Source organism: Salvelinus namaycush, chromosome 1 (assembly GCF_016432855.1).
Source record: "Salvelinus namaycush isolate Seneca chromosome 1, SaNama_1.0, whole genome shotgun sequence".
Lineage (NCBI taxonomy): Eukaryota > Metazoa > Chordata > Actinopteri > Salmoniformes > Salmonidae > Salvelinus > Salvelinus namaycush.
The window spans coordinates 61,354,566-61,378,740 of record NC_052307.1 but is presented as its reverse complement, the minus strand read 5'-3'; the positions used below and the strand labels follow the sequence as shown (position 1 = coordinate 61,378,740).

Below are 24,175 nucleotides of genomic sequence, written 5' to 3'. Positions count from 1 at the left end.
TGGAGAAAATAATCTGTATGCATGAATTCCATCAGGCAGAATGGATGACATTTATAACACAACTTAATTATAGACCTAAAAGCCATCTCTCTGATATTCCTGACAATTCCTCGCTCCATTCAACTCTGGCAGCAAGTGTTTCACTTTGAGAGTACTTTGAGCAGGGCTGCCATACAGAGATGGATGTCAAACTTCTTGGCCTTTTTATTGGGTTGAAAGGACGCTGAAAGCCTCCGAGTGGCATACATTTACATCAACAGGGGACAAAGGCTCCATAATGGAATAGAGAGCACTGTCAATTTCAAGATCTGTTTCATTTGACTGATGGGACCATGTCTAGTGGTACTGTGGTTGCCAAAATGATTTGCTGCCACCGTCTCCTTAACGATGTCATGGGATTGTTGCACAACTGGCTCTGGTCGGAGCAGTCAGTCAAACCCTTCTCTCAGTCACCTGGAGGCCAAACAACTGGGACGGTCTGTAAGTAACAGACAACACCTATGGTACACAGCTACAGATCTTAGCACAACAATGAGAGAGATATAAAGCAAGATGAAGAAAAGAGCTGGTGATGTGAAACTGGGGATGAGAAGGGGGCTAGTAGTATAGAGAGAAGAGAGGAGCGCTACAGTGGCTGGAAGATGAGTGAAAGAGAGAAGGAGTGAACGAGGGAGCACACTGATTCCCGTCTGACCCAGCAGGAGCACACAGCGCTGGGCTTATTTCATTTTGTGGGCTGTCAATCAGAGCCAGGCAGGCAGCGGGAGTGGTCCGGGGAGAGGGAGCAGGGAGCAGGCAGCGGGAGTGGTCCGGGGAGAGGGAGCAGGGAGCAGGCAGCGGGAGCGGCCCGGGGAGAGGGAGCAGGGAGCAGGCAGCGGGAGCGGCCCGGGGAGAGGGAGCAGGGAGCAGGCAGCGGGAGTGGCCCGGGGAGAGGGAGCAGGGAGCAGGCAGCGGGAGCGGCCCGGGGAGAGGGAGCAGGGAGCAGGCAGCGGGAGCGGCCCGGGGAGAGGGAGCAGGGAGCAGGCCTTTGGGCAACGCAGAGCAATAGAGCCTGGATCAACAGAAAGCGGAGCAGATGTACACACCGATAATCACATGGCTCATTATAGCCAGCCTTTCTCTTGAATGTACTTGGAAGCTGCACATTATCAAACCTCCCACCTTCTCACACATCTATTTCACACATTCAGCCATTTAATATAGGAGGATAAATCACAGGCAATAGAAAGAGAGATAGAGAGAGAGAGAGAGAGAGAAAGGTAGGGGGAGAGAGAGAGAGTGCACCCCAACGCTCGCTGCTTATCAGAGGAAATAACAAAGCTTGTGAACTAGTATATGAGAGAGACCCATCAAAGGATAGGAGGAAGACACACTGCTGGATAAGAACAATCCTTGAATCAAAAACCCATAGCCATCTTTCACTTCGTTATGATTCAATGGACTTCATAGCGTTTGGGCTGTTGTTGTGTTTCGGTGAATACTGCTCGACTGTTATTGTTGTGAGTGGCAGGCAGTGCTAAAATCCAGGGACAGACTGATTTATTTACAGTAGGACATTATCGTTCACAAACGTCTCTAGGGAGGGGTGACAGGGATGTGGGAAACAAACATAATTACACCCCTCCGCCTTTCTGATAACAGGAAGAGGAGGAGGAAGGGAGTTGGAGGGAAGAGGAGGAGGTGTTTGCAATGTGTTTGTTGAGTACGAGCCTAGGGAAAGTGAATGGTGTTAGGAATTGGGACTACAAAGGGAGAGCTGGAGAAGGAGGGAGTGAAGAGAGAGAGGTGCGGAGGGAAAAGATAGATAGGTGAGAGGAAGGAGGTGTGATGCTGTACGTGTAGAGGAGGTATAAGGGGAAGGCGAGAGAAAGAAGTAGAAAGGGATCTACAGAACAGTAAGGGGAAGGTATGGCCAGGGGAGAAGAGGAGGGTGAGCTAAGGAGTGGATGAGAGTGGGAAGGAGACAGGTGAAGTAAGGGAATATAGAGGGAGAGAGAGAGGGAGGAGGAGAAGGAGAGAGTAGAGCGAGAGAGGGAGAAAGGGGGGAGTAGAGAGCGAGAAACAGCGGGAAGAAGACAGGTGAAGTGAGGGAATATACAGGGAGAGAGAGAGGGAGGAGGAGAAGGAGAGAGAGTAGAGATGGAGAGGGAGAAAGTGGGAATAGAGGGAGAGAGAGTGTGTGAGAGAGAAAGAGAAGGGGAGAAAGAGGGGAGTGAAGAGCAAGAGACAGTGGGAAGGAGACAGGTAAGACGAGAGGGAGTAGAGAGGCAAAGAGGAAGTGAGGTGTGTGGGCAGGCGCTGACCCTTACTGGCCCCATCAGGCCCTCTCAGGACGGTGCACTCCTCGATCTGTCCGAAGGTCTCAAAGAGCCGCCGGACGTCCTCCTCGCTCTGCTGCTTCCCAAGCATCCCCACAAACAGCTTCCTGTCTTCTGGAGGGAAACCGAGGGAGAGGAGGAGAGGAGGGAAAGAAAGAAGGAGAGAGAACACAAACAAATGCTACAGCTGATGGCACCGTTCTGCTGAGTCTGTGAGGATCACCTCAGCAGGAAACTCAAAACACTCCCTGTCATCATCAGGCACACTGGTGTGTTCTGTTGTTGTTGTTGTTGTTGTTGTGTGGTTTCCCTGGGAGGAAGACATGTTCCTGTCTCCACTGAGCTATTCTAGTAGATAGAGCTGCCTGCAGTGTCTGGGTGATGTTTGATACAGATGTTGTTTGGAGTGCTGTTACTGTCAAGCAGCAGTAATACATGAAGATAAGAGCTCCAGTATAGCATAGTAGTGTATATAGTATACAGTGTATAGTGTTCCCTGGGTTGTGTGTTGTACAGCTGTATCCTGTGTTGACCTATACCCTCCCCTCCCTCGCCCGCTTTGACACGGCTAGTCCCGCTGGCCAGACGGGGGCGCTGTGACTACGATGTACGACTTCTATACCTCCAGATCTGGCCAGTCAGAAGCGAGGATTTTTCAAATTAATCTCCCCTGGCATTAGACAGAACATTCATCTTCTTTACCTTCTTCTACATTATGCATTTCCTATTCGACTGTGTTGTGGAATGGAATGACTACTAGCAAGAACCCATCCCCAGAACTGATGGAACGTGGCAGGGAGAGGAAGACGAGTTTATTGGAAACGACTCTGTTGATCTTCAGCGTGAGTCATTTGACTGCGTCGGGGAGGGAGCGGTGGGGGGAAGGCGAGGGGCGAGAGCATCACCTGGCCCTGGACAGATGTGACACCTCCTGTACCTGCCAGGTACCATTAGACACAGTTGTTCTAAAAATAAAGCTGGGGGGAACATCAGATCCTGTTACATTCCTGTAAAGTTCAAATGAGACACGTGCCTGGCTGCTCCCTGCTTCAACACACAAATGAGCACATGCATAATCAGTATGCCCTGCCTGCCTGCCCGACGACGTGCCGCTCTTACTATAGCTGGAGGTGTCTGAGCTTTATCTTAAAGTGGAAGCCCTCTTGCTAGTCACGATCACGCTCATCTGGTCACGCCTCACACGGACCCAGCCATACAGGGAGTGTATTAGGCAGTGTGTATTAGGTAGTTGTTGAATTGTTAGATTACTGCACTGTCGGAACTAGAAGCACAAGCATTTTGCTACACTCGCAATAGCATCTGCTAACCATGTGTATGTGATCAATTTGATTTGATTTGATACACTGACCCAGCCTCACACGGACCGAGCCTCAAATCTCAAACGGCCACAGCCTCTCATTCCTACATGACAATCTGCTGTAATAACTGGCCTCACACATTCTCCTGCTCCTACACATTCATCTATGGTAGGGGCGGCAGGTAGCCTAGTGGTTAAAGCTCCTCTATCTGCCCTTGGCCTGATAGGCCTGACCAGAACAGGGTACACAGTGTGTGGTCATGGGGAGTGGCTGGATGGGGACTAGACCATGAGAGGACAGGATATGGGTCTCAGCTGGGTTGCAGTCACAGCTTTCAGCTCACAGAACAGTCCAAGACAGGTGCTTGTCTGGAATGAGTCAGAGCAGAGGTGAGACTTGAGTGGCTCCACACCTAACTCCATTTGGATTGTCTCTCTCTCTCTCTGTCATCAGACATTTCATTGGGGTGTCACTATCAGGCCTTAATGGTGGAAGTGCACTTTTACAGGCCTCCTGTGTCGTCTTAATGTTTCGGGACAAAGACTAATTTCCAACCAGGGCCTGAGGAGGTCTAATGATAGCTTTACAAGGCTAATTAACTAGCCATGAGTGAGGTAATGAACTTTTCAAACATGCAAACTGAAGAAATAAATGACACCCAGCGAAAGCATTACAGGAGAGTGAGAGCTCTTCTGAGCCCTCCTCTGGGAGGGAGGAACGGCCGGAGTGAGAATATTGAATTTGGAGCCGATATCTTTTCATTGCCTGACCTAAGCACTCTTCTCCTCTCGCCGAGCCGGCCGGCCCACCGCACCGCACACCCTGGCCAGAGTATGAATCGCTATTAATTAGTCCATTTTGCACCTGTCTCCAAAGCAGCGCGTTATTGGATCGGCAAGGTTTCTCTACTCTTATGGCCACTCGGAGGCTTTTAAAGTGCATTTATGATTATGAATAAATAACCAGCGATGCTCACTACTCTGCATAACGATATGTCTAGCCTCCAGAACAGACTGAGAGAGTTCTTCATAAAAGTGTGTGTGGAGGGGGAAAATCAATGAGAATACAGTTAAAGTACAATCCTGCATTTACATCCAGACTAAAGTGAATGCTTCACTATGCAGAACACTTAGGATTTAACTGACATGGCGGGGCTACTTGACCCGACTGTCTGTCTGACCCCTCTCCTCCATACTTATCTCTCACAGAGAGATCCTAGCCCCTCTTACCCCTGTCTGTAAATGAGCCCTGCTATAACAGGTGATCTGTACGGTGAATGAGGCTCCACTCAGCACCCGCCCATGTAATCGACAAGGTCCTTCCTCCCCACTGCTTTACATTGAAACATAAGTGTCTGCATGAGAAACAGAGAGGGAGAGAGGTTGATAGCTAGGTTTGTGTGCTACATTGTCCAACTGACTGCACACACACGCACACGCACACACACAGACACACAGACACACACACACACACACACACACAGTTACCCACACTATCCTCCACACTCGTCTCTCTCTCCGCAGCTGTTCATTGCTTGACTGAAGGTGGGAGTAATTGTGTGGGATATAGGGCTGTGTCAGTCTGAGATGGCATGTCCAGTCTGAGATGGCATGTCCAGTCTGAGATGGCATGTCCAGTCTGAGATGGAATGTCCAGTCTGAGATGGCATGTCCAGTCTGAGATGGAATGTCCAGTCTGAGATGGCATGTCCAGTCTGAGATGGCATGTCCAGTCTGAGATGGAATGTCCAGTTTGAGATGGCATGTCCAGTCTGAGATGGCATGTCCTGTCTGAGATGGCATGTCCAGTCTCAGATGGAATGTCCAGTCTGAGATGGCATGTCCAGTCTGAGATGGCATGTCCAGTCTGAGATGGAATGTCCAGTCTGAGATGGCATGTCCAGTCTGAGATGGCATGTCCAGTCTGAGATGGAATGTCCAGTCTGAGATGGCATGTCCAGTCTGAGATGGCATGTCCAGTCTGAGATGGAATGTCCAGTCTGAGATGGCATGTCCAGTCTGAGATGGCATGTCCAGTCTGAGATGGAATGTCCAGTCTGAGATGGCATGTCCAGTCTGAGATGGAATGTCCAGTCTGAGATGGCATGTCCAGTCTGAGATGGAATGTCCAGTCTGAGATGGCATGTCCAGTCTGAGATGGCATGTCCAGTCTGAGATGGCATGTCCAGTCTGAGATGGAATGTCCAGTCTGAGATGGCATGTCCAGTCTGAGATGGCATGTCCAGTCTGAGATGGCATGTCCAGTCTGAGATGGAATGTCCAGTCTGAGATGGCATGTCCAGTCTGAGATGGCATGTCCAGTCTGAGATGGCATGTCCAGTCTGAGATGGCATGTCCAGTCTGAGATGGAATGTCCAGTCTGAGATGGCATGTCCAGTCTGAGATGGAATGTCCAGTCTGAGATGGCATGTCCAGTCTGAGATGGCATGTCCAGTCTGAGATGGAATGTCCAGTCTGAGATGGCATGTCCAGTCTGAGATGGCATGTCCAGTCTGAGATGGCATGTCCAGTCTGAGATGGCATGTCCAGTCTGAGATGGCATGTGGACGGCCCCATTTTAGGAATGCAAATAGAAGAGAAGATCAAAGTTATCAAAACACAACTGACATCTGACAATCTCAGGAAGCCTTTTCATTTCAGCGCCCGGTGTATTAAAAATTAATGGATTTTGCACAGATGCCATATGCTGTCAAGATTGATGCTTCTCTCTCTGGATTAAAGTGCTACCTTTTGTTGTAGGGTGCAGTGTGTCTGGCTTGGTTCTTTCTTTCCCTCCCTCTCTCAATGTCTTCCTCTCTTTCTCTCTCTCTCTCTCACTCACTCTCTTTCTCTCACCGGGTGGGGAATGAGCTGTTGAGAAACCTACTTAGCTAAAGTTTTTCCTTCTGGTTGCAAATAAATGCCACCCTAGAAACAATTAGTCTCATGCTAGACTAAAGTGTCAGTGGTTGACATGTTTTTTTAATGCGGCCTCATTGCCATATCACTTGCTGCTCACACCGAGCGTATGTGAGTGCTGTGCTCTGAAAGCACGGACAGCTGCACCCAACGATAAAAGATATCTGCTAGGCCTCTGGGTGCATTTCAAATGCACAGTAATGTTTCAGGCAACACATCAGATGGGTTATGGTGCTGATGGGCTCATTATAGGACCTGACGCTGCATGGCACACGGCTGCTGCCTGCAAGGCTCTGCCATGGTGGGATCAGACCCCACTCTATAGTGGCCCCAGTCCTGCTCCTCAGCCCCATACCCCAACCCTATATACAGCCCCCAGTACTGTAGCCCTACTGGTCTACTGCAACCCCAGCTCCAGCTTAGCTTCAATTCTGGGCCCATCCCCAGCTCCAGCCCTGCTCAGCCCTATACCCCAGCTCTATATAAAAAACCCAGCTTCAGCCCCAGCTCCAGCCACAGCTCAGGCTCAAGCCCCAGCTCCATCCCTAGCTCCAGCCCTGTTCCTCAGCCCTATACCCCAGCTCTATATAAAGCCCCCAGCTCCATCCCCAGCTCCACCCCAGCTCCAGACCCAGCTCCATGCCCAGTTCCAGCTCCAGCCCCAGGTCCCTACCCAGCTCCACCCCAGCTCCAGACCCAGCTCCATGCCCAGCTCCAGCTCCAGTCCCAGCCCCCTACCCAGCTCCAGTTCCAGCTCCAGCTCCAACCCCAGCTCCATCCCCAACTCCTCCCCCAGCTCCGGCTCCAGCTTGCCCTGCTGTAATGCTGATGAAGATACATCTGACTGGCCCTGCCTCTGAGCAGACCCATAGTCTCTTTACTGATAGGCCTAATCTGATATATGCCAGAAGATTATTCAACATAGTGAGGCGGTAAATAGAATCAGCAAAAGGGAAGGAATATTCAAATTGTCACTATATCAGGCATAATGATAGAATCCAGGCCTCCTGCTTGTAAATGCATTACTCATACTGCAAGAGCTGTCACTTTCATTTACTCAGAAGCACAAGGAAGGCCTTAAACCTTTCCTTGCGACTTTCAAAAACGATCACAGAACAACGGAAGAAATTTGGTGAAATTGCCTGTTCCAATTTCTGTCCAAATATTTAAACGTAATTTATTTTTCCTAATATAATTTGGGTGTATGTTTTCTCGTGGCATGGCCCTATCATACAGACGCTGTAACAAAGCAATTTAATTTAATGCCCAGCCAACCTTGAGCTACTACGCTGTGTTCCCTGAACCTCTGACAAACTGGGTGTGTACCGCCCTGCCGGGCTCTTTCTGACTTTTCAGAGTTTTGCATGTTTCGTGTCCAAAGGCGGAGAGAGATCTTTTGGCTTCATTTGCATGTAAAGTGGAGCACGGTCCTCAGTGGGTGTTGAGGTGCCTCCAGACAGCTCCTCCCCAGCGGCCTGGCAGCCTGCTGCAACAGCCACACATCAGCCCTCACTCTTCCCTATCTACTGGGTGGGGCATGACAGCACAGCGCACAAGAGCTTGAGGTCCTGTCAATCTCTCACCTCCCAGACTGGGGTCATCCTTCAGAGACACGCGCTGAGAAAAGGAAGCGCCCAGGCAAGGACGAACACAGAGCCAAAAAAAAGGATAGCTCCTCAGGATGCCGTAGGGCCGAGTGCAACCCAGACAGAAACTACGAACCTTGATACACGCTCTAGTCAAACTGCAACTATGTAAGGATACCAAGAGACTCGGATGATACATTATCAGGTAGACGCATACAGAATGGTGGAACTCTAATGCTACATTATTAGGAAGAAAGCATTCAGAACGGTGGGACTTTAATGCTACATCAGCTTGGTAATTATTTAGGAAAAGGACATGTTGAAGAAGGGAGAGGTAAGCAAACAGGCAAATCTAGACAGAGAGGGAGACTATTAGCTGTCTCTAAGCCGTCCGTCGGTCTGGTGTGTTTCCTCTATTACAGAAGATCAACATACCCTTTACAGCAGTGTTTCCCAGCTCCAGTCCTCCAGTACCCCCAACAGAAACATTTCTGATGTAGCTTCGGACAACCACACCTGATTTAACTTGTCAACAAATCATCAAGCCCTCAACGAGTCAAATCAGGTGAGTTTGTCTAGGGCTACAACACAAATGTGTGCTGTTGGGGGTACTGGAGGACTGGAGTTGGTAAACACTGCTGGAGAGAGAGCATGGAGAGTGGACTAAAAGGTAAATGCGGATGGAAGTGCTTGTGTGTCAGAGAAGCGTAATGAGAGAATGATACGTAATGATTCTCCTAGTAAATAAAGGGAGGGAGAGAGGGTGCTTGATACTGATCCACCATCCTCTCTCCATTCTACTATGGTGGCCATGGCTGGATGGCTACAGGAGGAGTGGGACCTGCAGCCTGCAGATTGTGTTTAGATAATGGCCATCTCCAATCATAGATAATCTGGCTTCATCTTTTCTTCACAGACACAGCGGCGGACAAGGTCAGAGGGAAGAGATTCCTAGATGGAGAGGAGGAGATAAGGAAGGGGTGCTTCCCAAATGATTTAGTGCTGAGATTCGCTCAGCTACCCCCATCACCCGCCGTTAGCTCCCTCATCCTGCCGACCCCAACTCTCCGTCTCCCTCACTCCCTCCTTTTCTCTCTGGACCTCACTCTGTAGCCCTCTCTATCACTATCACTAGCTCTATCTCTCCCCTCTCTATCCACTTCCCCAGCCCAGTTTGGATTGAGGCAAATTGCTTGGGTTTAAAGTGGAGATATGAGACACTTTCTATTCAAGCACTGTCCACATAGCAGAAGAGCAGAGTCACCCTGCTTCAATTGTCTCGCCATATCTACCAATTGAAATCATGACTTGATCAAGTTGAAAATAAAGGCTGGGTTGAAGCACAAGACATAAAGATGGACTTGAAGGGAGAGGAGGGGAGGGGAGAGGGGTGCTGGTTGACTCAGAGCAGCAAAGTGACAATAGATTTCAAGTCTGAAAATCCTCCTCCCATCCCATCCCATTCTCCTATTCTATTTGACAATGCAAAGGAGAAATAAATAACCCATGAGTCATTCTAATAGACGGCCCAGACAATTAGTTTTCCTATCCACAATGGGCCAATAGATCTGTAGGATTATGTGCCGTCTGGTCCCACATTCAGTTCCTGTGCCAAACTTTTACTAGCGCTCCTGACACATCTCTATCCCTAGAGAGAAGACAGCTCTCTGGGGAAGGGGGAGGCAGGAAGGAGGGAGAGGGAGGCAGGGGGGTGTACCAGTGTCTCTAAACCCACTAATGGGCCGTAATGCCTGCAGAAGTACGTAACCGAGACACCTTTTGCGACTCCTCATGACAGATAATTGCTGATTTCTTGTATGTGATTAATGTGTCTCCATTCCATGGGGGCAGAAGTCTCGGCGCAAGAGCTGGTCCCACTGCTAACCAGTCTACAGCTAGGGCCCTGGCGGGAATACTGTCTACCTGGCTGGGTTGGCCTCACTCTATCTACTCTGACAGAGACAGACACAACACACAACACACACACACACACACACACACACACACACACACACACACACACACACACACACACACACACACACACACACACACACACACACACACACACACACACACACACACACACACACACACACACACACACACACACACACACACACAGATAGAGAGGGAGAGATGAATCCCTTTCCTACCCAGGGCTGTCTGTTTTCCTTTAAGTCGAGGCCTTCATAGTAAATCTAATTTCATTGTCAGCCGAGGCTATGCTTTACTTGCCTGCCCTGTCTGATGACTTCCTGTGCCATTAACGCTCGATACTGTATCTATGTTGGGTCCTGGCCTGTCGTTGTGCTCGCATTTCATTCAGCGCCACGCCGTGTCCTATACCCTGTCTGTCGTCCCCAACACAAAGTTCCTGTGACAGACTGGCTAGGTAGAGAACATAACTGGGCTGGCTGGCATAGTGAGTCCTCTGTATTTCATTCACTCTGTCTGTATTTTTCCTCTTTCTCCTCCTCTCCTCTCCTCTCCTCTCCTCTCCTCTCCTCTCCTCTCCTCTCCTCTCCTCTCCTCTCCTCTCCTCTCCTCTCCTCTCCTCTCCGGCTAGAGAAAGAGTAGTAATTGATATCGGGGCCCATCCATCCTCCCTCCCTTAAACCAGAGATCCAATTTATCTCCGTGAAAATGCCGATTGGCTCCCGCCCAGGTCTTGTCCATCAGACTTTGCCTGTTTTTAGATGGCCGTTAATTAAAGTGGAGCCGTGACAAAAATAAGATCTCAATGGGAGAGTGAGTGTGTGTCAGGGAACAGGGAAATGGGCCGGCTGATTCACATATCTTGACCACGTAAATCACCAAACTGGCTCAGTCAGGGTTTAATCTTACCCTGGCTGTCTATGGTGTAACTCAGAAGGCTGGGATACACATAATGCATCTGACCCTCACAATGTAGACACACACTGGGTCTATTAGATGTAATTATGCCACATGTAAATCTGTAACTGGCTTAATCTGCATTAACCCCGATAATGTTACAAATGGCTTTGGAATGATCTAGTCAATCACAATGTCATTCTGGCTAGGGCCAAGCTGGCGTTTGGCTCTTCAGCTCTGTGTAAAAACCTTAATTCTATATTGTGATTTGGTGTCAAAGGCCTAAACCCAAAATCACAGATAATTTATAAACATGTCTGACTACTAACTACACTCTCTCCTCTGTCCATTTTATATGCTGTCAAAATAACACATCTGAGTTATACGATTGACCTGGCAGTACAAAGTGGATATGTATGACTGTCCTGTTGTTGACTGGTAAAGCCTATTCAGGACCTCTGAAGTGTGGATGTGTGGGGGTGAGGAGGGGGGAAGAGGAAGGATATGGAGGTGCATGGAAAGGGGGGGTTGACTCCCAGTGGCTCTCATCTGTAACCAGGCTGAGCTGTCACTCTGAGGACAGTGAGGAGGGATAGATCCCCACCCAGCCTCTCCTCCTCCGGCTCCTCACTCGACTTTGAACCTCCCAGAGTGACAGTGAACCTGACACAGCCCCTCTCTCTGTTGGTCCGGCCCGGCACAGATGGGAAGTCAATAGAGGCGAGTGACCTATATTAACGGCTACTCTGCAAACTCCCAGTGTGTCCCTACTGAGAGCAGAATATTCAGGTGTGCGGAGGAATGGAGGGGTGGAGGGATGGATGAAGGGGTGAAGGGAGGGAGGGAAGGAGGGAGTAGGAGTGAAAAGAGGGAAGGGACAACCAGGAGAAGGTTAATTACCTCCTCGTCCTTCACTGTCGGCTGGCTTCACCTGGATGGGCCGGTTCATCTGCAGAGAGAGGAGAAAACACCTGGGTTAGTGTGGCCACCTGGGGACATCCACTACAACCACTACCAGGACAGAAGGGGGACAGAGTGGTGTTCATGGGCCTGTAGTTCTTGTCCTGACTCACTGGAGCATCAGATAAACAACACAAACAGTGCTCTGTTCTGTTCTGTTCTAGTAAAGAAGAAGAGGAGAATGTGTGAGCTTTGGGTTTGATGCCAGCATGCCTAATTAATCCAGGGCCCTGGCCTCCGAAGATGCCTGGTTCCCCCTCACAGTTCAGCAGAATTAGCACTTTTCAATGAGTCACACTGGTTGTCAGATGGCATGAGGAGATTAATGCCATTACATCACCCACTATCAACCCCACAAGGAGAGGTCTTCTCTGGCTGCCCTGAGCTTCCTGTCTCCTCCCTACTTCCCTCTGTCCCTTACAGCCATGCCCTGCCCAGCTCTATACATCCTCTCTCCCTCTGTCCCTCCCTCCCTCTCTCTTTTCCACCCCTACCCTTCTATGCCTTGCCCTGCCCTGCCTAGCTCTGCACACTCCACCCATCTACACTTCCTACCTCCCCGACCACTACCACCGCCACCCCTCCCCTCAGGAACAGATCCAAGCGTCGTGACCAGTATGCTGCTGCTCTGCTCTGGTCAGCCAAGCCCACATCAGCACACTGGCTTTTCAAAGCCACACACAAAAACATGTCCAAGAAACACAGAAAGTACTGTAAAAAGGTTAGAAGTGCAAATCAATAAACAACCTCTGAAGATACAGTCCAGAGAGGAAAAAGCTTAGCAGTGCCAAGCCCAACATTAGAAGGGCTTTTAAAAACGCCTGCTGTGAATAAAAACTCCCTTGGCTCTCTTTGCCCCCTGAACACGGTTCCATCTCTCTCAGGAGTATGACATGTATAAAATGAAGGGTTTCAAAGCCTTTGACTGTATAAAACATGACAAATATCTTCCTATTTCCCTGGATGAATAGTGTGGGGGTAAAGGTCAGTGTAGAGAGGCTCTGTGCTTAGTGAGGGCAGCCTTCCATGTGTGGTGTATTGGCTGTGTCTCCTGGAGCCTGCAGTAGGCAGTAGACACTGGGCACTGGGCCTGTCTCTCCAACATAGGGCATGAGAACAGGGCCAGTGTGTGTGTCACTGAGCAGCACAGTGCAGGGCTGCCCACTCCCATCAGTCAGGTTCACTATGACTGGAAGGCTCAGGGCCGTGGTACACTTGACAGCAGTTGACATGAGCCCAGACGTCATGAGTCAAATATAGCCAAGAGACTAAACGACGTGGAGGGATGTATGCATCTAATGTGACACTCCTAGTTCTACATGTACATACACCAGAATACACCAGAATACACCGTGACGCTGGACCAAAAGGTAACGCTGCACACCCCACACCCACACAAACCTTCATACAGACATGCTAATGTCAACACTTACAGGCCATGAGTTGGAGATAACACGGATCTATTGTTGTCTTATCCCACAGCTGGCTATTACACTATGACAATGAGAATACGAACTCCTAAGAGCAACAGATGCATTGTCACTGGATCCCATGCATATTCCATATAAACCATTCAGTGTAGTGCTGTTGGAGGGGTATACTAACTGAGAGATACTGTACTGTGAGTGGTGGAACTGGGCTGTGTCTGAATGGGAGCACAGATGACTAATTGTGGTTAGAGCCTGGAGGGTTTAAGATAAAGTGACTGGGGCTGTGTGGCGGTTAGATGGGGGACTTGGGGAGTTCCAGATGTTGTGTCTAGAAGCCTTTCGTTTTCTCTGCTGGTTTGTTTGGAGTGAAGGAGGAGGGTGGTGGAGAAACCCAACACTCTTGGATGGATGGAGTAGTGGTGTTAGGGAGAGTTAGAGGATGGAGCTGTGGTGTTAGGGATAGTTAGAGGATGGAGTGGTGGTGTTAGGGAGAGTTAGAGGATGGAGTTGTGGTGTTACGGAGAGTTAGATGATGGAGTGGTGATGTTAGGGAGAGTTAGAGGATGGAGTGGTGGTGTTAGGGAGAGTTAGAGGATGGAGTGGTGGTGTTAGGGAGAGTTCGATGATGGAGTGGTGATGTTAGGGAGAGTTAGAGGATGGAGTGGTGGTGTTAGGGAGAGTTAGAGGATGGAGTGGTGGTGTTAGGGAGAGTTCGATGATGGAGTGGTGGTGTTAGGGAGAGTTAGATGATGGAGTGGTGATGTTAGGGAGAGTTAGAGGATGGAGTGGTGGTGTTAGGGAGAGTTAGAGGATGGAGTGGTGGTGTTAGGGAGAGTTAGATGATGGAGTGATGGTGTTAGGGAGAGTTAGAGGATGGAGTGGTGGTGTTAGGGAGAGTTAGAGGATGGAGTGGTGGTGTTAGGGATAGTTAGAGGATGGAGTGGTGGTGTTAGGGAGAGTTAGAGGATAGAGTGGTGGTGTTAGGGAGAGTTCGATGATGGAGTGGTGGTGTTAGGGAGAGTTAGATGATGGAGTGGTGGTGTTAGGGAGAGTTAGAGGATGGAGTGGTGATGTTAGGGAGAGTTCGATGATGGAGTGGTGGTGTTAGGGAGAGTTAGATGATGGAGTGGTGATGTTAGGGAGAGTTAGAGGATGGAGTGGTGGTGTTAGGGAGAGTTAGAGGATAGAGTGGTGGTGTTAGGGAGAGTTCGATGATGGAGTGGTGGTGTTAGGGAGAGTTAGATGATGGAGTGGTGATGTTAGGGAGAGTTAGAGGATGGAGTGGTGGTGTTAGGGAGAGTTAGAGGATGGAGTGGTGGTGTTAGGGAGAGTTAGATGATGGAGTGATGGTGTTAGGGAGAGTTAGATGATGGAGTGGTGATGTTAGGGAGAGTTAGATGATGGAGTGATGGTGTTAGGGAGAGTTAGAGGATAGAGTGGTGGTGTTAGGGAGAGTTCGATGATGGAGTGGTGGTGTTAGGGAGAGTTAGAGGATGGAGTGGTGGTGTTAGGGAGAGTTAGATGATGGAGTGATGGTGTTATGGAGAGTTAGATGATGGAGTGGTGATGTTAGGGAGAGTTAGATGATGGAGTGATGGTGTTAGGGATAGTTAGAGGATGGAGTGGTGGTGTTAGGGAGAGTTAGAGGATGGAGTGGTGATGTTAGGGAGAGTTAGATGATGGAGTGGTGGTGTTAGGGAGAGTTAGAGGATGGAGTGGTGATGTTAGGGAGAGTTAGAGGATGGAGTGGTGGTGTTAGGGAGAGTTAGAGGATGGAGTGATGGTGTTAGGGAGAGTTAGATGATGGAGTGGTGGTGTTAGGGATAGTTAGAGGATGGAGTGATGGTGTTAGGGATAGTTAGAGGATGGAGTTGTGGTGTTAGGGATAGTTAGAGGATGGAGTGATGGTGTTAGGGATAGTTAGATGATGGAGTGATGGTGTTAGGGATAGTTAGAGGATGGAGTTGTGGTGTTAGGGATAGTTAGAGGATGGAGTGGTGGTGTTAGGGATAGTTAGAGGATGGAGTGGTGGTGTTAGGGAGAGTTAGAGGATGGAGTGGTGGTGTTAGGGATAGTTAGAGGATGGAGTGGTGGTGTTAGGGATAGTTAGAGGATGGAGTTGTGATGTTAGAGAGAGTTCGATGATGGAGTTGTGGTGTTAGGGATAGTTAGATGGAGTTGTGGTGTTAGGGAGAGTTAGAGGATGGAGTTGTGGTGTTAGGGATAGTTAGATGATGGAGTGGTGGTGTTAGGGATAGTTAGAGGATGGAGTTGTGGTGTTAGGGATAGTTAGAGGATGGAGTGGTGGTGTTAGGGAGAGTTAGAGGATGGAGTTGTGATGTTAGGGAGAGTTAAGGTGGGTTGAGGTCCTGGGGTCCCTGCCCAGTGATCAGTCAGTCTCCTGGCCCTAAACTGCAGCGATTGGTCATGAGGCTCCACAGCTCTGAAGACGGGAACCATTAGTAGCCTCTGAGCTGCTGCGGCAACAGCAGTCATTAGTGGGCCGGCCTCACAGAGGAGTACACTAGGGGTTGCTAGGCAACCAGGCAGAAGAGGGCAGCAGGCAGGCAGCCTGTTGGTCTGCTCTGGACTGGGCTGTTATCCAGTGAATTGGCATTCCTTTCTGTCTTTCTCCTCCGTGACTCTCTCTAGGTTTGCCCGGAGAGGTTATAGAGACATTTTTTTCACAACATGTCCCACTTTTATGAAACTTTCCAGAACGAGGACACACCCTAACTTCAGACCAACCTACCCCAACCACACCTTAGCCAAAACAGTAGCAACATTTTCAATAGCTGTTCACAATTTCACATGGAAAACACTCATTTGTCTTATTCTACAGTATGTCACATACAGTTGCACATACAGCTGAACATTCTACAGTATATACGCTCTCTCTCTCACACATACTTGCCCAACCACGCTGTTCACTCCTACAATCCTGTTTTACTCTGTCCCTCTTCTCCCTCCCTCTCTCATGCACACACACACACACACACACACACACACACACACACACACACACACACACACACACACACACACACACACACACACACACACACACACACACACACACACACACACACACACACACACACACACACGACTCTGGGCTCAATAACAGTAGGTGGCTTAGGTGACATTTTAATCCCTTATTACTGAGTGTAGGATTAGCAGGCCGATCAAGGCAGAGTTAATGATATGAATTCATCAGAGGCTGGGGGACGGAAGACGAAGCAGCAGCAGCCTGCTGTTCTCTTGGGCTTGGACACACACACCCAGACACACACAGACACACACACACACACACACACACACACACACACACACACACACACAGACACACACACACACACACACACACACACACACACACACACACACACACACACACACACACACACACACACACACACACACACACACACACACACACACACCCAGACACACACAGACACCAAGGAAGACACATGACATGCTATCTATCTGCCTGACTGGCGGCCATGTCTTCCACGACACTCCCAGAGAAATAGAAGGGCTGTATAAGCAAGATAAAACATATGCTACGTATCCATAGATACTACTGGGACAAATGCCATATTTCCCCTCACACACAGGGACTGGCTGAACGCAAAATGTACTTCCTATATGCTGTAGTGTGAAGATGGAATACCAGTCTTTTTTTTATCCTGCAGATGTGCAGCAGCCGGAGCTGAAAATAGTTCAGCACACCCCCCTTCCTTTATCTCTCTGGCCCTTTGACCCCCAAAACCAATATGCTTCCCACCACAGCGTCTTAATGGGTTGATCAATGCTGACAAATAGGCAGCTCACGCTGTCTTGCCTGGGAACTCAGCTCACAGCCCTGGCTGGGCTCACACATGCCACCTCCATTTTATTTGTTTTCCCTCTCTGTCTTTCTTTTTTCCTCTCTCTGTCTATCTTTCACTTTCCCACCTCTTCCTCTACCTCACTCTCTCTTGTTCTCTCTCTCTGTCTTTCTCTACTCTCTCTCTCTCCCCTATTTGCACGTTTTCTACATCTCTGTTATCTCCAGGAGCTGATCTATATTTCTCATTCCGTTATAATAAATAACATTTTGCTCCAGTCACGGAGGGAGGAAAACCACCAATGTGGAAGAAACAACCTGTTTACATTTACCAGGGAGCTGTGTGTGCGTGTGTTTGAAACTGGTGCAGGAGAGAGAGAGAGAGAGAGAGAGAGAGAGAGAGAGAGAGAGAGAGAGAGAGAGAGAGAGAGAGAGAGAGAGAGAGAGAGAGGAGACACCATGCCATTGGCCTTTGACAACATTTACTTCCCTGTAAATACCACTGCCCACAAGCCAGGCCAAGATACAACAGTTTCTTACTCTTTCTCTATAGGCCAGAGAAGCATACTTTTAATTAAAGTGAATACTCTTTAAAAGCTGAATCTTATTAATATTAGTTTTGAGTTTAATATGACAGCTATGACTTATCTCACAGAGCCCGAGTAGTTTTTGCATTAAGTATTTAGTTTGAGTTAAAATCTTTAAAAGTACATCTCATCCCTTAGGCCAAAAAGCCCCTGGTTTTTGACTCATATACCTCTTCCTTATACAACTGTGGTTTGATTTGGACTACCACTGCATTCTTCTGTTCAACACCGTCATATTCTGGCTCCTCCATCAGAACATTCACTGAAGCTGTTGATGCCATTGACAGCATATTAAGCTCAATTAAAGATGACTGTACTGGGAGCGCCAGAGAGAAATTGCCAGTGGTATTGTAGTGGACAGCAAAGGCTACCAGGCTAACACACTGCAAACAGCCCATCTATTCTGTGGCTTCCTTCCACCAAACCCCACCCATCACTCCCATTACCCACTACTCCTCACATGTTGGAGTGTTCAGCTGGGAAGAGAAAAGAGGGAACACACACAGGGGAACGAGCCGATCGCGTAGTAGCTCTCCTCTCTCAAATTGGCCTGCGTGTCCGTAGTCAGCCAGCCAGCTCCCTCTCCCTGTGTGAGGCTGGGGAGTCAGGAGAGGTCGGGCCTGTCGACGTGTGGATTTGAGGGTTAGTAATCACACACTGGCTGTCTGCTGGAACAGCACATGAAGGAGAACTCTGTCTGCCTTCCCATGAGGAAGAGGGAAAAGGACGCTGACAGCTTGACAGGAAGTGGAGAGGTGGGACCTATTTTTAGCTATTAGCCAGAGCTCCTATATCAAGCAAATAACTTTGGTTGTAGCCAGAGTGTATTCCCTGGTGTGATCCTGTAGCGTAGGGGGAAGGACATGTTTGTGTTTTTGTTTTTGTGTCTCTCTAAATTCGGTCCCCCCTGCTCCCTAATTACATAGCAATTGATTCCCCCTGGACGGAGGAGAGTTGTTGGCGTTCGTTTTTCGCGGTGTGAAACTGGCACTCACTCCACACCGCTATCACTTCCTGGTCCTCTGAGGGACTGGCTGAACAGAATTTCTGAGCGAAGTGAGAGAGAAAGTAGCATTTATAATAGCTCTCCTCTCCTTTCTCTATTTTTACCCTGGGCCCAGCAGGTCTCGGTTGTGAGGTGGGACAGAGTCAGACAGCGAGGGCTTGGGATGAAGAATCTGGCCGTCAGTTTATCTTCTGCTTCATAAAGCCCCCGTTCTCCCTGGCTGCAGATAGAGCGGCCACAGCACTACATTACATTTATGGCCCTTTTTTATCCAGGGGTGGAGGGCAGAGGGAGCTGGGCGTGATGCGGGGAGGGGAGGAGGGAGGAGGGAGCTGGGGGTGATGCAGGGATGGGAGGAGGGAGGAGGGAGCTGGGGGTGATGCAGGGAGGGGCGGAGGGAGGAGTGGGGTGAAGATTCGACACAGTGAGACAAGACTAACAAATTAGTCAAAGTGACAGGAGGCTTTATGAGGCTCGCTCGGTACGGCAGCATTCCTCTCTCTGCCAGGGATATGAAGGGAAGGGGGAGATGAAAGAGGGAGAGGAGGACCAGGAAGACGGAGAGCAGGCCGTTCTCTGCAGGCGGCCCACTGCTCCAGGTATCCGGGACAGGCCCTAGAGTAGACTACACACGGTCGGTTCCACCTGTGTGTACTCTGCTTCCTATAGAGCCCCCGCTGTCCCAGACAGACGGAGCAGCTCAGCAGTGGGGGAGCTCTAGTTCTCTGAAAACAGACAGAGCCAGTCAGCAGTCTAGTAGATATAAGATATACAAATCAAATATATACTGTATCTACACTGAGTATACTAAACATTAGGAACATCTTCCTAACATTGACTTGCACCCCCCTCCCCTCACAACAGTCTCAATTGGTCAGGGATGTTGGCCCATGTTGACTCCAATGCTTCCCACATTTGTGTCAAATTGGCTGGATGTCGTTTAGTTGGTGGACCATTTTTGATACACACTGGAAACTGTTAAGCATGAAAAAAACAGTAGTGTTACAGTGACTGACACACTCAAACCGGTGCGCCTGGTACCTACTACCATACCTCGTTCAAAGGAACTTACATCTTTTGTCTTGTGTTTTCACCCTCTGAATGACTGACACGCATACATAATCCATGTCTCAATTGTCTCAAGGCTTAGAAATCCTTCTTTAACATGTCTCCTCCCCTTCATCTACACTGATTGAAGTGGATTTAACCAGTGACATCAATAAAGGATCATAGCTTTCACCTGCATTCACCTGGTCAGTCTATGTTAGGGGTTCCTAATGTTTGGTACACTCAGTATATATATATACAGGTCATTCGGGAAGTATTCAGACGCCTTAACTTTTTCCACATTTTGTTACGTTTCAGCCTTATTCAAAAATGTATTAAATAAATGTTTTTCCTCATCAATCTACACCTAATACCTCATAAAGACAAAGCGAAAACAGGTTTTTAGAAACAATATTCTCTGGTCTGATGAAACCAAGATTAAACTTTTTGGCCTGAATGCCAAGCATCACGTCTGGAGGAAACCTGGCACCATCCCTACAGTGAAGCATGGTGGTGGCAGCATCATGCTGTGGGGATGTTTTTCAGGGGCAGGGACAGGAGACAGAGAAAAGTACAGAGAGATCCTTGATGAAAACCTGCTCCAGAGCCCTCAGGACCTCAGACTGGGGGGGAATGTTCACCTTCCAACAGGACAACAACCCTAAGCACACAGCCAAGACTATGCAGGAGTAGCTTCGGGACAAGTCTCTGAATGTCCTTGAGTGGCCCAGTCAGATCCCGGACTTGAACCCGATCGAAGAAACCTGAAAATAGCTGTGCAGCGACGCTCCCCATCCAAGCTGACAGAGCTTGAGAGGACCTGCAGAGAAGAATGGGAGAAACTCCCCAAATACAGGTGTGCCAAGCGTGTAGCGTCATACCCAAGAAGACTTGAGGCTGTAATCGTTGCCAAAGGTACGTCAACAAAGTACTGAGTAAAGGGTCTGAATACTTATATAATTTTGATATTTCAGTTTTTTTTTAAATAAATGTGCAAAATGTTCTACAAATCTGTTATTGCTTTGTCATTATGGGGTATTGTGTGTAGATTGATGAGGAATATTTGTTTTTTTAATCCATTTTAGAATAAGTCTGTAATGTAGTAAAATGTGGAAAAAGTCAAGGGGTCTGAATACTTTGCGAATGCACTGTATATTTATATAATGTACTGTATATATACTGAACAAAAATATAAACGCAACATGCAACAATTTCATAGATTTTACTGAGTTACAGTTCATATCAGGAAATCAGTGAATTGAAAAAAATTCATTAGGCCCTAATCTATGAATTTCACATGACTGGGAAGGGATGCAGCCATGGGTGGGCCTGGGAAGGCATAGGCCCACCCACTTGGGAGCCAGGCCTACCGACTGGGGAGCCAGGCCCAGCCAATCATAACCTCACAAAAAGCTTTTATTGCAGAACAAAATACTCCTCAGTTTCATCAGCTGTCTGAGTTTCTGGTCTCAGACATTCCCGCAGGTGAAGATGCCAGATGTGGTGGTCATGGGATCGCGCGGTTACACGTGGTCTGTGGTTGTGAGGCTGGTTGAACGTACAGCCAAAATCTCTACAACAACATTGGAGGCGGCTTACATTCCTGCGTTGTGTGACAAAACTGCACATTTTAGAGTGGCCTTTAATTGTTCTTGATAATCCACCCCCCATCAGGTGGATGGATTATCTTAGCAAAGTAGAATTACTCACGGACAGGGATGTAAAAAAATGTGTGCCCAAAATTTGAGAAATACGCTTTTTGTGTGTATGGAACATTTCTGGTATCTTTTATTTCAGCTCATGAAACATGGGACCAACACTTCACAGTTTGCATTTATATTTTTGATCAGTATATTTATTTTCTTTTTTTCCCTAAACTTTAAAAAAATACATTTTTGGGATGGAAAACCCCTTTCAGTGTAAACTTAAATGGCTAGAACCAGATCTAAAGTATGTAGTCACACTCTAATAGGTATACTACTGAACTCAGCTCACACTCTAATAGGTATACTACTGAACTCAGCTCACACTCTAATAGGTATACTACTGAACTCAGCTCACACTCTAATAGACTTACTACTGAACTCAGCTCACACTCTAATAGGTATACTACTGAACTCAGCTCACACTCTAATAGACTTACTACGGAACTCAGCTCACCCTCTAATAGACTTACTACTGAACTCAGCTCACACTCTAATATGTATACTACTGAAATCAGCTCACACTCTAATAGACTTACTACGGAACTCAGCTCACCCTCTAATAGACTTACTACTGAACTCAGCTCACACTCTAATAGGTATACTACTGAAATCAGCTCACACTCTAATAGACTTACTACTGAACTCAGCTCACCCTCTAATAGACTTACTACTGAACTCAGCTCACACTCTAATAGACTTACTACTGAACTCAGCTCACACTCTAATAGACTTACTACTGAACTCAGCTCACACTCTGATAGACTTACTACTGAACTCAGCTCACCCTCTAATAGACTTACTACTGAACTCAGCTCACACTCTAATAGACTTACTACTGAACTCAGCTCACAGTCTAATAGACTTACTACTGAACTCAGCTCACACTCTAATAGACTTACTACTGAACTCAGCTCACCCTCTAATAGACTTACTACTGAACTCAGCTCACACTCTAATAGACTTACTACTGAACTCAGCTCACACTCTAATAGACTTACTACTGAACTCAGCTCACACTCTAATAGACCTACTACTGAACTCAGCTAATACACACCTAGACCTACTACTGAAATCAGCTAACACACACCTAGACCTACTACTGTACTCAGCTAACACACAGCTAGACCTACTACTGAACTCAGCTAACACACAGCTAGACCTACTACTGAAATCAGCTAACACACAACTAGACCTACTACTGAACTCAGCTAAAACACAGCTAGACCTACTACTGAAATCAGCTAACACACAGCTAGACCTACTACTGAACTCAGCTAACACACAACTAGACCTACTACTGAACTCAGCTAACACACAGCTACACCTACTACTGAAATCAGCTAACACACACCTAGACCTACTACTGAACTCAGCTAACACACAGCTAGACCTACTACTGAAATCAGCTAACACACAGCTAGACCTACTACTGAACTCAGCTAACACACAGCTAGACCTACTACTGAAATCAGCTAACACACAACTAGACCTACTACTGAACTCAGCTAACACACAACTAGACCTACTACTGAACTCAGCTAACACACAGCTACACCTACTACTGAAATCAGCTAACACACACCTAGACCTACTACTGAACTCAGCTAACACACAGCTAGACCTACTACTGAAATCAGCTAACACACAGCTAGACCTACTACTGAAATCCGCTAATGCACAGCTAGACCTACTACTGAAATCAGCTAACACACACCTAGACCTACTACTGAACTCAGCTAACACACAGCTAGACCTACTACTGAACTCAGCTAACACACAGCTAGACTTACTACTGAACTCAGCTAACACACAGCTAGACCTACTACTGAAATCAGCTAACACACAGCTAGACCTACTTCTGAAATCAGCTAACACACAGCTAGACCTACTTCTCTTCTCATAGAGTTGATCAGGCTGTTGATTGTGGCTTGTGGAATGTTGTCCCACTCCTCTTAAATGGCTGTGCGAAGTTGCTGGATATTGTCGGGAACTGGAAAACTCTGTTGTACAGAGCATCCCAAACATGCTCAATGGGTGACATGTCTGGTGAGTATGCAGGCCATGGAAGAACTGGGACATTTTCAGCTTCCAGGAATTGTGCACAGATCCTTGCGACATAGTACCCTGGCTGTTGGAGCTGTTAGAGCAGAGGCAGTTTGTGAAAATGATCACATCAATCGAAGTGATAAATAAAAGACTGGGAGGATTGATAAAGTGCCACAATTATTTGGAAGACAAATAGCTGAATTTGCTTTTGAAATTGGACTGGATCTCAGCGCAATGGAATAGAACGCATCATCATCAATGAGGCTGTCATTAGACTGTTCTCTGTCACAGGGACAATATCTGAGTGGACTGTTGGATCCATCTGCCAAATAAGCTCAAATAGGAGCTGCTCATGGGAACATTACCAGTGATATATAGAGACTACATGGCAAAACATAACATTTTAAACGCACAATACATCAATTTACAATTCTGCTGAGAAGTGTTCCATCACGTTTTATTAGTTTGTACACTGAATGCCACATCTTTTTTATGTTTTTTCTTTGCAAATGCTGGTTGGTAGTAAATAGGTGTTGTCTGCAAAATAGCATACAAGCTCTAAATGTATTCATTCATTAGCGTTAT

At 47.8% G+C, this 24,175-nt stretch overlaps 1 protein-coding gene across 1 annotated transcript in view; it reads right to left on the bottom strand.

Annotated features, from left to right (window-relative positions):
- The window catches only part of celf6 (CUGBP Elav-like family member 6), a 152,975-nt gene that overhangs the window by 32,394 nt on the left and 96,406 nt on the right, over window positions 1-24,175 (bottom strand). Inside the window, exons 3-4 of the mRNA XM_038992018.1 lie at window positions 11,877-11,925; window positions 2,304-2,429 (exon numbers count right to left, since the gene is read on the bottom strand). Of these exons, the coding sequence (XP_038847946.1) occupies window positions 2,304-2,429; window positions 11,877-11,925 (175 nt within the window). The remainder of the gene's footprint in view (window positions 1-2,303; window positions 2,430-11,876; window positions 11,926-24,175) is intronic.